Source organism: Megalops cyprinoides, chromosome 22 (assembly GCF_013368585.1).
Source record: "Megalops cyprinoides isolate fMegCyp1 chromosome 22, fMegCyp1.pri, whole genome shotgun sequence".
In the NCBI taxonomy this organism is placed as follows: Eukaryota; Metazoa; Chordata; class Actinopteri; order Elopiformes; family Megalopidae; genus Megalops; species Megalops cyprinoides.
In genome coordinates this window covers 19381633-19396138 of record NC_050604.1, presented here as the reverse complement: position 1 = coordinate 19396138, position 14506 = coordinate 19381633, and the positions used below count along the sequence as shown (strand labels likewise).

General features: G+C 43.7%; 1 protein-coding gene across 2 annotated transcripts; it reads right to left on the bottom strand.

Annotated features, from left to right (window-relative positions):
- Nucleotides 1-7485: 7485 nt before the first annotated feature.
- On the bottom strand, nucleotides 7486-13729 carry slc25a51a (solute carrier family 25 member 51a). 2 transcript variants are annotated; one of them, XM_036517126.1, is made up of 2 exons: nucleotides 13640-13729; nucleotides 7486-8572 (listed from the first exon to the last, which is right to left on the bottom strand). In XM_036517126.1, the coding sequence occupies exon 2, from the start codon at nucleotides 8508-8510 to the stop codon at nucleotides 7620-7622; it is 891 nt and encodes a 296-aa protein (XP_036373019.1). In that variant the 5' UTR covers nucleotides 8511-8572; nucleotides 13640-13729; the 3' UTR covers nucleotides 7486-7619. The 2 variants fall into 2 exon arrangements, with proteins under 2 accessions (XP_036373019.1, XP_036373020.1); XM_036517127.1 differs by lacking the exon at nucleotides 13640-13729 and adding an exon at nucleotides 9614-10091.
- Nucleotides 13730-14506: the final 777 nt, after the last annotated feature.

Below are 14506 nucleotides of genomic sequence, written 5' to 3'. Positions count from 1 at the left end.
AGCGACCTTTCACCCTCGACACCTCAATCTCTGAATGACTGTGTGTGATGTTCGAGGGGGAAGGGCGTACTCCAGTTCAACTGGGGCAAGGGATCGGAGATATTCTCATATTCTTCTGGGATAGGAGAGATTCTCATTGGCAGTGAGATGTGCATGCGGGGCGCAAGTGCACACTCACTGATATGCTTACTCACATTCAAACCTGAACTGAGGAACTTGTACTTGTCAAGTGGAGCCAACCGCAAAGACTACAATTATTTGGCCTCCCACAACATTGATAACTAGAGCTAAATCATGCATTTCTTATCCACGTATTTATGTTTGTAAATATGTTCGAACTTCCTGTATATTTATTTACATTTTCAGTTATTTATTTATTTAATTACTTAGTTCCTCGTTCCTTGCTCTCAGTTTCTCGCTCGCTCGATGGTCCGCGGCCCGGGGGAATCGTGCGGCCGAAAGCACCAGTAGGCGAAGGCTCCATCTCTCGGCCGGGTCGCCATATTTCTGCTGCATGCCATTCTTTACCTCCTGCCTGAGAGCAGAACACGACTGCGTTTCATCCGCTCACCGCACTGCTGCCGCCCCGCTTTGCGCTCTGCAGATCGAGCTGAACTGGACAAACTTGATACTTATTTATTTTGTTTTGTTTTGTCTCCGATTCTCACCCAGGTGTTTGGGAGGGGGGGGGGGGGGAGCGATTATAACTGAATGTTGATCATTTTCAAGCAGGAAGGATATTTATTCGAGAAGTTAGCCAACTTTACTGATGCTGTCGGAGGAGAGATTGGCTAAAGAGGTGTTGGGGTTGTTTGTACTACGAGAGCTGAATACAGGTGTACAGTGTCACTCAGAATGAGGGGTTTGAAATTTATTCCCTCTGCATTGTTGCAAGTTCCATCACTGGAGCTCCTTCAACAACTTAAATTCAAGGAGTTCAACAATTTTAACAGCGACCAGAACTCCACAGCCACAACAGGAAGTAACATGGAATGTGTAATCTCCATGATGATGTATGATCTCGGGACTTTTACAGTGCTGCATTTCTTTACGTGTTTCTTTTGGCACAGACCACTGCAAGTGTGTTGTCCAGTGGGCTGCAGTGGGGTGCAGGCTCTTTGGAAAATACTCTTACATTGCTGTTAAATTCAATCAGGGAAGCCATTCAGAGCCATTCACACATTTCAGCGATGGATCTGAAAACTAACACCCCAGGATGGAGTTTCTTAGTCACTGATCTTTTACCCATCAAACAGCACTATAACAAGACGTGCTTCACTAAAGATAAACTGCCTTAAACTGCAGTTTTCATGAGCTGTGGGTCCCTTACACCGCAGGTTGGTCATATCCCATAAAACAGTCATCTTGGCAGACATATGTGTTTTTAGTGGTCAATAGCAAATGTCATGCCATTTAGTAACTGTGTGTTGGTCCATTAATAGAATCTATAATATATACAAACTCAGACAGTGTTGTGCTTGGGGGTCACACAGTCAGATGTTATCTGATGGATTATCGGTAAACTAAAGCTACTGCTGAGCATCCCATTTTACAGTTTTCCTTCCTAACAAAGGTGATTAAACAGGAATACTCCCAGAAAACACTTACTCCGGAAAAGGAATACCTTATTGAAATAAAAAAAAAACTGTCATTTCAACCATTTTATCAGCCTTCATCAGATTGAACAGAAGGACAAATCAAATGGAGAAATCTTTAAATTGTCCAAGTTGAGAATTTGAAATGTACCCTAGGGAAAGCCTTAACCACCTCAGCAGATGCCCCAACAGAATATTTGACTATGGCAAGGGGAACATCAAGGAAGAAAACACATGCCCATCCCAGCAACACATACACACACACACACACACACAGATACCTGCAACAGTGCCTTCTCTGAAAGATGTGTTTGCATCCTCTCCTTCCTACAAATCTACTAAAGTGTAAACCTTGTTCCTGCATTTCCCCCCAGTGTTTTTCTGGTCCTTTGGATCAGGTGTGACCAAATCCAGTCTCAGAGAATATCAGGTTCAGGGTTATTTTCATGGAACAGGGGAAACGTCTCAGAACTGAGAGAATATGAGCAGAAGCATTTAGCCAGTCCAAATTAAAAATCAAAAAAAGCACAATGCCTAAGTAGAAGATAACATTCAAAAACAGGAGCATTTTTTCCCCTGCCGCCCTGGGCACCTTCAAGCCCTTAGAGACGTATTGCAGTTGCTTATGTTGAAGTCCAAATGTATCTCTGCAGTGTTGATCATAAATCATCATATGATATGTTTAACATAAATATCCCATTAGATCTTTATAGGTTAGGCTTGTGAAGAGGCCCTGCATTACATATGTTCCCCCGTTCTGCATTGTTGCCAGATAAGGTGTTATGTCATTTCTTTCTGGAATATAAGAGCACAAATTATCTCTGATCCTGTATTGTATGTATTGTATTTTTTTTATTTATTTATTTTTTTTGCATGGCAGACATCCCTAATGTTTTACAAATTAAGTTACCTATTAAGGTAAGGTTTCCTATGTATGGAGACCTTCTTGATCGCCTAAAGCTCCTAAAGTGCTCTGTGCACTAAGGTGACCTCACAGGTGTACAATGACCAACAAGTAATTGTAGGGAGTCAGATATATTCATCTTTCATGAAACAAAAAAACCATCACGTTGATTGAGTTTCCAAAATATTCCTTGTTGAATGCCAATTACTTGCCAAACTGACTGAAGTGTTAAGACTGCAGACCACGCTACGTTATGACTGTGGGAAAATGCACTACTACCATTTTTGGAGGGGTTGATGCAGCATTTTACAAGGGAAAGTGTGAAATTTTGACTATGACTGTACCCAGAACAGTTAATGTGTCAAAAGCCATACAATATCTGACAAGTGGGGAAACTGTGTTGATTCAGGGAAAAGAATAAATGGGGACAATCTGTTGTTTTTTTATGCTGTACTCCAAACATTAAAAAAACAATTTTAAAGAAATTTCGTTTGATACTTTATTTTGGTTGTTTTCCTGTTGTGAGTTATACAGGATAAAGACATCAGTTTTTGACATGAAGTCCACACATTTGAGATATTGGTCAACATTGTCCTGTTGTACATCATGCATCAACATATTGAAACCTTGATTATAGGTCATTGTTAAAACACCTTGAAGTAATATTAACAGTATACAGTTCATACAGATTTCTGGCAGAATAGCCTCCTAGAGTTTAGCTGGCTGGTTTATGTTTAGAGAAATATGTGATTTCAGAAATATATTAAGTATATTATTGTATGGTGAAAAAAAATGTTCATTTTAAACTCTGATAAATCAAACTAGATGTTAATAGTATACGTTGATCTATATTTATGATTTGTGCTCAGATACTCAAAAGTAGAAAACTACTGAAAACCTTTCCATTCAAATCCACTGTAGGCAGATAATTAAAACATAAATCAAATCTGTATCATCAAAAGAACACACCAAAACAAAATGTTAAGTCAACGTTATAGCCAGTGTATTCACAGAACCGAAGTCCATATTAGTGGCAACAGACACAGATTTTTAACATGTATAAAAACAAAATGTATTGAGCTCAGCTCACACTCATTTGTCACTAGCAATACATGTCCACAACCTGTAGAAATATAGGAATACAGTATATACATGGATATGTAATGCTTTGATTGTACATGCAAATATTAGAACGTATAAGGCTTTACAGCACAGTACACACATTGAAACATATTTACAGATTAAGGCATTTCTTACAATATATTTTAACACAAACAAATTGCATGAAAATTACAGTAGCTGGAACTAAATTCAGATTTTCCCCTTGATTGATGAATACAGGATTTTTCTAGTGCAATTTCCACCTTTCCACATTTATTTTTTATTGTTATTGTTACAAGAATGGTATTCCATTATAAATATTTGCAGATCAGTTCCTCAGTAGCTAGTAGGAAATGTATACTGCAGGATAGGCTAAAAGCACAATGGCACAGGACAATGGAGACAGTGAGTGCGTACGGTATACAGCTTAGTGTTCCTCTCAGCAGAAGGCCCATAGTCTCACTCAAATGGAATTTTCAGTCCTACTCCTGAATCCAGTCAACTGCCACTGTAGCTGGAGCTACAGCATAGGCGGAGAGTAACATTTTGGAGGACATGCATCATACAAAAAAATGCAAGTTTAACATTTGTCCAAAAGTCATGAGGCGAAGTATTACATTTTTTTTTCTTTTAAGGTAGATAAGGTACAGAAAACATTGGCAGTGTCTAGTCGAAGGACTTCTTTATGTACAGTTTCTTATTCAGGAGTTAGTTCAACAACCAAAGTGGAGCAAGTCTCTCAGGTGATAGTGGGAGACAAATGGCAGTGTTTGTGTAATAACACTCCAAAACCTTCAGCCGGGGCTTTCATCTCTCATCAGCACCATTGCAAAAAAAGTTGTTCAGCGTTTGTCTACTGAACTCATGGGTGTCTGTCAACTGAAGACTCCGATTTCTGCAATGATGACCACATAGGCAGAACCCAAGGGACTGTACAGTCAAGAATGAACACACGAACAGAAATGTGGCTAGCCTGAGAAAGCCAGGTTTCAAATTTAGCTGGCTTGTCACCCCTATTCTTCACAATAAGTGTAATGTGGTCTTGAATGGGTGCAGCAAGGTGGAAGACAAATCATAGGAGGAGTATTTTCCTGGAAGGTCTTCTCATCCAACAGAACAGTGGCAAAGTATGAACATCATTTAACAATTCAATTGGGTTTAAATAACCGAAGTGAAGAGAACTGGTTTAAAAGGCAATATACACAACACGAAAGGACAACTGGTGCAAGGTTTATTTTCCTTGAGTCTATGGGCGTGTGTGTTAGCATAAAATCACTGAAAAATGACAAATTAAATAATGACACCAGGCTGACTAATGTTAGGGACTCAAATTAGCATTTTGCTAGCTATACAAATAATCACAATAAAAAAATCACACCTGTAATTTGTAATTTTACAGTATTCAGTACAAATTTATATTTTAGATGTAAAGAGACCATAACTGTAAAACAGACATTATATAAATTATTTAAATAATCACCCCTACATACTGTCATATTTGTTCACACAGCATGCAAAGTGCCTGCTATGATTCATTCTTGGATAGTCATGTAGCATTCTGAACTCTGCAACAGCAAAGTTTACATGAAGACATATCTGCCTATCTTGTGTTTCTGTGCTGCACACTTGCAGGTACATGTAAATGTGGTACGCATGCTGACTCACTGCTTGTCTGACTGCATTCTCAGGCAGACCGTGAATGAGATAACTTTGCACACCCTCCCCACCCACCACTACCATGTTCTGCTCACCCAGTCAACAGAGTTCACACAGAGACATGCGCTATCTGCAGGCCTCTCTAGAGTGACTGTGCTATTACCCATGATGCACCGCTGGGCTTGTTTAGGGGATCACAGTCTACAGCCTGAGCATGGTTAGTTTGGATGCCAGATTAATTCCCCCAGAAAGAGACCAAGGATATGTTCATCACTACTCGTGTTGTTCAAATAATGCAGTACATATGGCCATTTTCGGGATATTTCAACTCTGCACAGCACATATAATGAGGTCACTCAGGCTTCTCGTGTAGATGGAAACAGGAGCTCTGAGTAGAAGGCCCACATGACCTGACATGAGACCTCAGCGACACCAGCCAATCAGAAACAGCAACACAACACAAACAACAAAATAAGCAGCACTTAACATTTGTAAAACTGACAATTTATTGCCTTAAAAATATATCCAAAATCATTAGATTAAAAATAAACCAGTTACACTCACATGTAAATATCCACAAACTCATTTGTTCATTAAATATTTATTTTTGTCCTGATACAGGGACATTTTCCATCCTGTTCTTCAAAATTTCTTTCACGTTTCAGGCGTCATCACTTTCCCTTTCCCTAAATTATAACATCAACAATCAAAAGACAAAAGTTAAGCAACAGTAATTGTATAATTCTGCTTACGAATGCCTCTCTAACTTCAGAGAGAGAGAGCTCTCTCAAAATCAGTCATGTTCCACACATTATTCAGCATTTCTCACTGTGCGGTAGTTCAAAACAGGGCAGTTTGTGTGGCTTCATAAACCACACAGCAGTTCTGAAAAATAAACAAAAGAAATTGTGATACATTGTAGGGACAGCAGGTGTCTTCTGGGTACGACACAACACACATAACCGTGACATGTGGTTGTTTTTTTTTAATGGAACAGCCGTTTGTGTTCACTGCGACAGGTTTTTGATTTTTGGTCTCACCACTGTGTTGAAACCCCCCCCCCCCCCCCATCCCCCGCACCCCCCCCCCCTCCGAAGCCACCCCTCCCCCCACCCAAAGGCCCCCCTAGAAAATGGCACGTGTTACAGGAACTATCTATCAGGCAATCAGGTTCTTCGCCAATAATGCCATTTAGCAGTTGGAAGATTACGACTGCTGAATTTTGGACTGTGTCAGTTGTAGAGGGGATACAGAGACCCTCCTCCTTAAAATATATATATATATATAAAAAACAAGAGCACATGCTGTAGTTTTATAGTTTAATGGCACAGTTATCATTGATCTGGGGCCATTGTGAGTTCAGAGGCCATCGGGCAAATGTGAACACTTTCCTTTTCCAAACCTGTCCACTGTCTTAAAATGGAGGCTCGGTAAAGAACAACAGAATGGAACATGGAATGGTGGAAAGACACAAGGAACAATTCTATCAGTCTTAGGCCACAGTGCAGGCTGGTTAGATAGGGATGGCCATTTTGTCATTGCCCAAGGCCAACCAAGAGACAGAGACAAAACTGCTTACATGCACTGGTGGGAAAGCACATCAAAAATGACCACTGAGACAACCACACATTTACAGCTGTAGGTTAAGGAGGATTTTACACTTTTTAAATGCAGATCAACAGCATTATCAGATTTAACCTTAAAGGGATGGGATCAATGAAAAATAACACTAAAAACACCAGGTGCTCCACAAACACACAGAACAAAAGGGAAAAAATCCAACCCAGATGAAAAAAACTGAATTGCTGGACCAGTTCACTGCTTGTCAGTTCTGCAAAAAAATCATCTCAATATATATATATTTTTTTTTTAGAAAAACAAATGCAAACACGTAAAAATGACCAGGGGAAGCCCGATGCATAGTGCACCTCCGCCCCAGACTCAAGGAGCCTCGCTGATCTCTCTTCATTTCTGTCACTGAGCCCACTGGCAACCGCAAGCGCTTTCTGGTCTTGTTCAGCTGCTTTCAAACATACTTGATCAACGTTTGGATCAGTTTGTTGTGCGTTGCATTCTAATACCTGCTTCGACTCAACAAACTCTCCTCCGCAGACATATGGTCAACCCAGGGCACACACTTTCCTCCCCCCCCCCCCCCACCCCCACCCTTAAACACATACAGAGCTGCAGAAGCACGTCTCCCGCCCCCTCTCTGCCTCCCCCCCCAGCGATGACACGCGCTCTCCAGCGTGCACAATCAGAGGGCCCCTCCCCAGCCGCTGTGCCACATACACGTACAGTAATGGCCGCTCTCCCTCACTGTCACGCACCGGCCCACAGCCCCCCCCTTCCCCGGCCGCCGCTCACATGAGCTTGAGCAGGAGCTCGTAGGTGGCGTTGATGATGCCCCAGGACAGGAGGGAGCGGTGGTAGTTCAGGTGCGCCCCGCGGAACAGGTGCGTCACCTTGCCACCGCGCTCCCGCCAGACGGTGAGCAGCACGGCGCGGGACGAGGGGAAGGGCCCGCCCACCTCCGACTGCATGCGCGACTTCACCACGTTGAGCGGGTAGAACATGATGCCCAGCACGGCGCCCAGCACGCCGCCGCAGATGAAGTCGTTGACCAGGTGGGCGGCGGGCGTCTGGGCCTCGGGCAGCCGCTGCTTGAGGGGCCCGCGCAGGCCGAAGAAGAGGGCGTTGCTGGGCCCGTTGCGCAGCAGGATGGGCGCCAGCCCGCGGTAGCACTCGCGCACGCCGTGCTCCCGCAGCAGCGTCCCGAACGTGTGGAAGGTGTTGTGGAAACGGCCGTGGTGCCGCTGGTCCTGCAGCAGGGTCTGCACCCTCTCGAAGGGCGTGAAGGCCGCCTCCGCCGTGCCCGCCAGCACCGCCGCCACGCTGCGGGTCAGCAGCTCGGGCCCGCCCGCGTGGCGCGACAGCAGGCGGGAGAAGTCCTCGTACAGGCCGAACATGAGCGCCACCGTGGTGGTCTTCTGCAGGAGGGGGGGCAGCAGCCCCCGGTACAGGTTCCGCAGGCCGTCCCTCTGCAGCTGCTGCACGGCCTCGCCCATGCGCACGCCGAACAGCTGCTGCCGGAACAGCACCTTCTGGATGGGGAAGGTGACCACGATGTTGGTGAAGGCGGCACACGAGCCGCACACGTAGTGTTTCTGGCGCGGGTCCACCCCTGGCAGCAGCACCGCTTTGGCCTGCTTCCCCTGCGGGGCCTCGGGGTCCGCGGTAGTGACGGCCCCCATGATGACAATCACTCCAGGCTGCCGGGCGCCATCGTCACTCGTGCAGTCCCCTCAGCAACTCCCTGCAAAGGCGACATGCAGTCACCAAATAAAACCAAGAGCGGGGAAAAAGTCCTGCCTGCAATTAGACTTAGGCCTCGACTCACTGTGTTACAAAGTTTATCCTTAGCTTTGAGTAATTAGAGGCTGACTAATCTCACAGTCATTGAAATTAATTCTATTTTTAAGTATGAATTCAGTAAAACATAATACTTCCTTAAACTAATTTTACAGGTACAATGTCTCCAGTCTATACAGAGGTCTAAGATTGACGTCAGAGGCTCTAGCAGTGAAAGCAGAGAACAGCTTATTTGACAGTATGTATGAGTGGAACAGAATACAGTTGCCTTTGGTTTAACTAAATTGTGACAGTGAATCATCTATCTTGTGAGATCCACAATAGAAACATACCAAACTGAAAATTAGTTTACATTTGCATTAATACCATAGCTCATTATCAGTCTACTACTGTCTGAATCAACTGAGAATTGCCAAAAATTCATCCTTCTATCCTCTGTAGTACAAGATTGTACTATTTTATGTAATATGTCATTGGGGGGAAATCAAAATAAAACCACACCATATGAAAAGAAATCAAACTTCACAGCAGGGGGCATGGAGTAGCCTACATTACTTCCTGATGGGATAGCATTGCAGTGTTTCCCACGCTGGGGGATGTAGACTTCCTCACAGAGAGACTCTACTTGTTTTCGAGCTCAACAGAAAAAGACCTGAACTCTCCAAGCAGCAAGGCCCTGTAATAGGGTGGTATTAGTATTTTTATTTCACTCTGAACACAGGCTGTCTCAGATGCATTTGCGCTGCACAGCCCTTTTATGATTTAAAATGACCGAAAAGGAAAAAGCACAGGAAGTCAGAAAAACCCTGCAGAAAGTACTTTTGGCCTCACCATGACTCTTACCCTTTACGGCTGCAATTCTTTTGTAATACCAATGATCATTCCCAGAAAAATAAAACTGCTTTTTTCTCCGCATGAAAAACAACTTCGTAATCACATTTCGTAAACTTCCCCAAGTCTGTCTCTTACACCCACACGCACATACCCTTTTTAGTCTCCTGCTTGTCCATCTAGTATTCCTCTCAACCAGATGCTCCACCATGTAGTGTGCAAAAGCTTTCAGTTCCATGCATAGCCATGTATTACTCCTCTCAAGGTGTTTCACAATGCAATGGAAACTCTGGCCTTGTTCTACTCTGTGATGTGGTGCTTCTTTTCCCTCAATGATAAATCAGACTCTGTCATCTCACCAGCAGAGCACTCTGCACGCAGTGTGGTGACATTTGCTGCACTTCCCAGCTCTTCCGGCATGCCCGAGAGCAACCGGACAGCCGTGCGCTTCTGACTAACCCACACATTACAACCAAGGCGTGTCAAATATTGGCTGAGGATCGTAAGAGTTACCAAAACAAAGTTACTCAACTGGAATTTTTTCTGCACGAATAAGCGAAACGGAGTATGCCGAAAGTGTCCTTTTCAAGGCCTCGTTCAGTGATACTCGCAACATCCCGCTCAGATTAGAGTCCAGCTGGCTACTACAGCTGACACAGCCGATTTGGGTAATTAAAGGGAAAAAAAACAACTTTACCTTTGTTCGCTCTGTCCAGAGAGGTGTACACTACCAACTTTGAATATGAGGCCTCTACAGAGAGCACTAAAATAGCTCTGGCAATGTGGATAGTGCATTCATGAGCTCCTACTGCCTTTTATTACAGTGCGCTGCAAGTCAGTGACTCAAGAAGACTCAAGAAATTTTTCAAATAGAATTCAAATAGAGCTGGTTTACAGAATGCAATCTAAACCACTGGTCACATGTTCTGACACACACCAGGAGTTCAGGAACAAGGAGGACTGAAGGATTGCAGAATTCTACTACCAGTCAATGTGTAAACACTGAATGGAATGATTAAAATGAGACTTGGATCTAGTACCTAAGCAATACACTTGCACCAATAAAGCACACAATAAAATGCCTTAGTCTTCGCTCCATACAAAATTCTTACCTACGAAATATTTCGTCATGATACCAGAGTAACATTTGCATGACTAATTTCAAACCAATTAGGTAATGAATTGGCTAAAATTTTCCATGAAAGATATTGGCTCACGATCAGTAAATTCTCATTTTATTCAGATTAGTACAGCACAACAGGTCTTTCAAATCAATCCATTTTTAAAAAAGAAATAAATCAACAATGTGGCTGCTTAATTTTATTTTTTTTTTTTAAGTAAGAGATTTAAAACACACTCAAACTCATGCTAAAAAAAACTCCTTCACACATATTAGATCACTATATAACTGGCAAACAACACAGGTTACATTCCTGTCATCCACTCATACCCCACCAATTTTTCACACTTTTCATTATTAATTGTACATTTAGATACAACTCTTAACAGGAGATAACAGTTGTACAACATGCCTGTGGCAAGAGCTGGCAGTATGACTGAAATTCAGTGCCAAAACTGGCTAGGTCACTATGCCAACATCAACATGAACTAACAAGCTCTGGGCAACACAGCAACTGAGGAGGAGGACTGAAAATATTCATTTTTAGATGGAATAAAACACATATAACACAGCCTGTTTCAACAGAGCAAATCAAATCTGGCCCACAGAATACAGCCATCCAGTTCCCCAGCGCACGCATCACCTGACTGATATGACATCATAATGGGGCCTTTCATTCCAGTGTGTGCATACGTCAGTATAATCACTCCTTCACATTCAGAAAGTGCTAAAGCAACGTCACCCTCAGATATGCACATTTACAGCACAATGAGCTACCCAATCGTCCAATGGCATTCCCAGTCAAACGGGGTGAAAAGACAGAGGAGTGAGGCCATTGGTTCTTACTGTGCCTTACACAATGCTGTTTTGACTTCTCGGAGACACACCCAAACAGCACTGAATTCAGAACGAGCAAATGACACCAACTCAAGACTTAACTCCGTCAGCCACTCCATCGGATACTATTGCCAAATTCCCAACCAACCTCTGGCAATGAGGCAACGATTAGTCATTCTATCAAGGTCCCTGTTCAGAAATTTCATTGCTAATCTGATCACATTAAAATGACAATGAAACCCTTTCTGTAAACTTATACTGGGGTGGAGCTGCACAGTTTACCTTACAAGGGAGGTTTTCAGCTTGCAGCAGTTGTAAGGCAATGACACCTGGGAGCACTTGGGGGTAACAGGAGGTCACAGGCCTGAATCACCATGCTGAACTCATGTAAAAACATGCAATGCAAGCAATATCCTACATTAATCAGTGCAAATTACTGTAAGCGATTTGGCAATTTCCGTTTTTTTTTCCCTCACAGTAAGAAAGTGGATCTTCGCTTATGATTACGTTTTAATATGTAAATCATTTACATACACTGTTCTTGCTCGTTTGGGGTCATCGGGTTTTTTTCCCCCATACTTAGCCAACCTTAACCCTGACTATGACCGGCATCCTCATTCCAGTGTCGTATCTAATCTCTCCGGCATGTCCCCGCACAGTGAGGGCCAACGAAAGTATTTTAAACACTCTCTAAAAACCCTTTGTATACCATCAAATGAATGAATACGGAAGACACCTTCCACGACTAGCACATTATTGGCACTTATTTCTAGGCAGGCTACACGCAGATGTCACAGCAAGATGAGTTTTCAGCTGTTCAGGCACTATACTATTAGGGGCAATGCTTAGCTAGCCTGCGTTGACCGTCCTCACGTAATGGAACGTGTTTCGTTTCTCTAAGACGCCTTTGACGTTACCTTGCAGCTGGCAGTCCGGTTGTGTCCACGCACACTGTGGACTGTCAAAGTACAAAAGCTTAGGAAACAAATAACAGTAAAGGTAGATAGCTAGCTATCTACAGTACAGTACGACAATACATTCATTCACCGATTAGCAGAGGCAGTAACGTCAGCTGTAAATGTGCATATCTACCGCCAGCTGTCTCTCTAGGTTTTTACGCTTTTCTATACTACTGTAAAATGCTGGCTAGCTAGCAAGTTGCTGTTACTGAGATGTAGCTTGCTAGGTACCCGGCTTTCTTGCCTGAGGTCGACTGATGTGTCGATACAGAGAAAGCTGTTTTCAAAACTGTGCATATACACGACGGCGATAAGCAATCCGTTACACTACAACAGCAATGTTCCCTTCAAGATAACGAAGTTAGGTTCAGACAATCTGCAAAGTACTGCTGTCAAATAAAACGTTGACCTCATGTCACGTTGGCAAAACTAGCGGGCTATCATCGCCGGTTAGCTAACTAGCTTCCTAGCCTCCTTCCACACATTCAGCTTTACAGCGAGGCTCTGCACTGATATTCTTCTTCCAATGCCGGTGTAGCATGAATTACAACACAAATCACGGAAAAAAAATCCAATCTAAAAAAAACACGTAGGTACCAGCTTGCAATTCTGTTGGTTTCTGAAGTGTCCAGATGGCAAGGGGCAGCTGACGCTCGGATCTGAAGCATTTATGTTCAGTTCTTAGCTAGCTAGCGAGCTAACTGTTACTACATTACAGCTACGACGACTCGATCGGCACCAACTGCACAATACCCCCAGTCAGTTAACCACCGTAAGTGTATAAGACTTTCGTTATCTGCACCTGCTAGCCAGTCAAGTCGCTTCATTGACTTGAAAGCACTCTAGCAAGCTAAAGTCGTTGCACTGAGTCAAGGGGTCAAGATCGTGCCCAGCTGCAGTTAGCTCGCTATGGCCTGGCAGCCTGCTAGCTAACTAGGCGGAGTCCACGGCCCACACTGACATTAATAAGCTACAGGTGCACATTTGAGGCTTATGAAAGAAGCCAGAGACAGTTCAGTAGATAGCTCTCACGTCAAAGGGCTCCTGAAAGGGTACCCCGTCACCCTTTTGCGAGTTAACGTTAGCTGCATGCATTTTCTCCGTCATGACTCATACCAGCAAACCTGCAAACGACTCGGAATGAGATCCAAGCGAAAGAGTGTTCCGCGATGCCAGTGTATTAAAATAACATTACAAAAGCACACGACAAAACGGATGTAAAATTTGCACTTGAGTATCAATCGCGCTTTGCGCTCAACCGTACCTCTGTTGTGCAGCTGTCACCTCCCTCGGTGTCTTTGTACCTTGACACGCAGACCCAGGAACCATTGAACATGGAGAGGTCCCACTCTCCGCCGTGACACTACCCCCATCCTCCGACGCAGCTCACTCCGCCCACACGGCGGCGCTTTGCTGATGACGTTTGGAAGTAAAGATCAAACGCGTGTTGGACTCGTTCGTCTGTCGCGGGAAATTAAATTGCTGCCAAGTTCAAGCGCTTTCATTTTTATGTTCTTCAACGGGTTTCATGTGTATTTGTTTTACAGATTTTCTGATAACAGCTGACTGGAGTCGTGTGGAAAGACAGAGGATTTTACCAGTTTGTTTACATCCAGTCTGCTGAAAGAGGTCAGCAGACACTGCACTCCAGGCCGTGTAATCCTAGTCATGTCTAGGCTGTCCTGAATGTTCTCCCTTCAAGCCAGTGGCAGGGCCAAACCTGAAAGGTCTGTCCATTTAGACAGCTATTAACTTACAACATCAGTTACAACATCAAATCCCTGCAGCCCAACCAGAAAGCTTCTGCTTGGCTAGTACAGAGTCTTCCCAAATATACTGATGTCTTGCCCCTACTGATCTCCCTCCACCGGATACCGCTAATGGCTCACAATTTATTTCGAAATACTGGTGTTAACCTAACATCCATCATCACACCCTAAACACTGGCCAGGCCACACCATAATGCAATTTCAGAATGCTTGTAAGGCAACGTAATGTTGTGACGTTGTCAGCCCGTAACCTCGACGTCCTGGCGTCCATATTTAACAGTGACCAAATGAGCACTTACAAGCGACGTTGCTGCGACGTTGTGCATTAGCTGGGAAATGATAACGTTTGCAAGTGACCAAGG

What these genes read in the sequence shown, in the direction of transcription:
- slc25a51a (XM_036517126.1), bottom strand. Translation starts at nt 8,510, where the DNA reads ATGGGGGCCGTCACTACCGCGGACCCCGAGGCCCCGCAGGGGAAGCAG.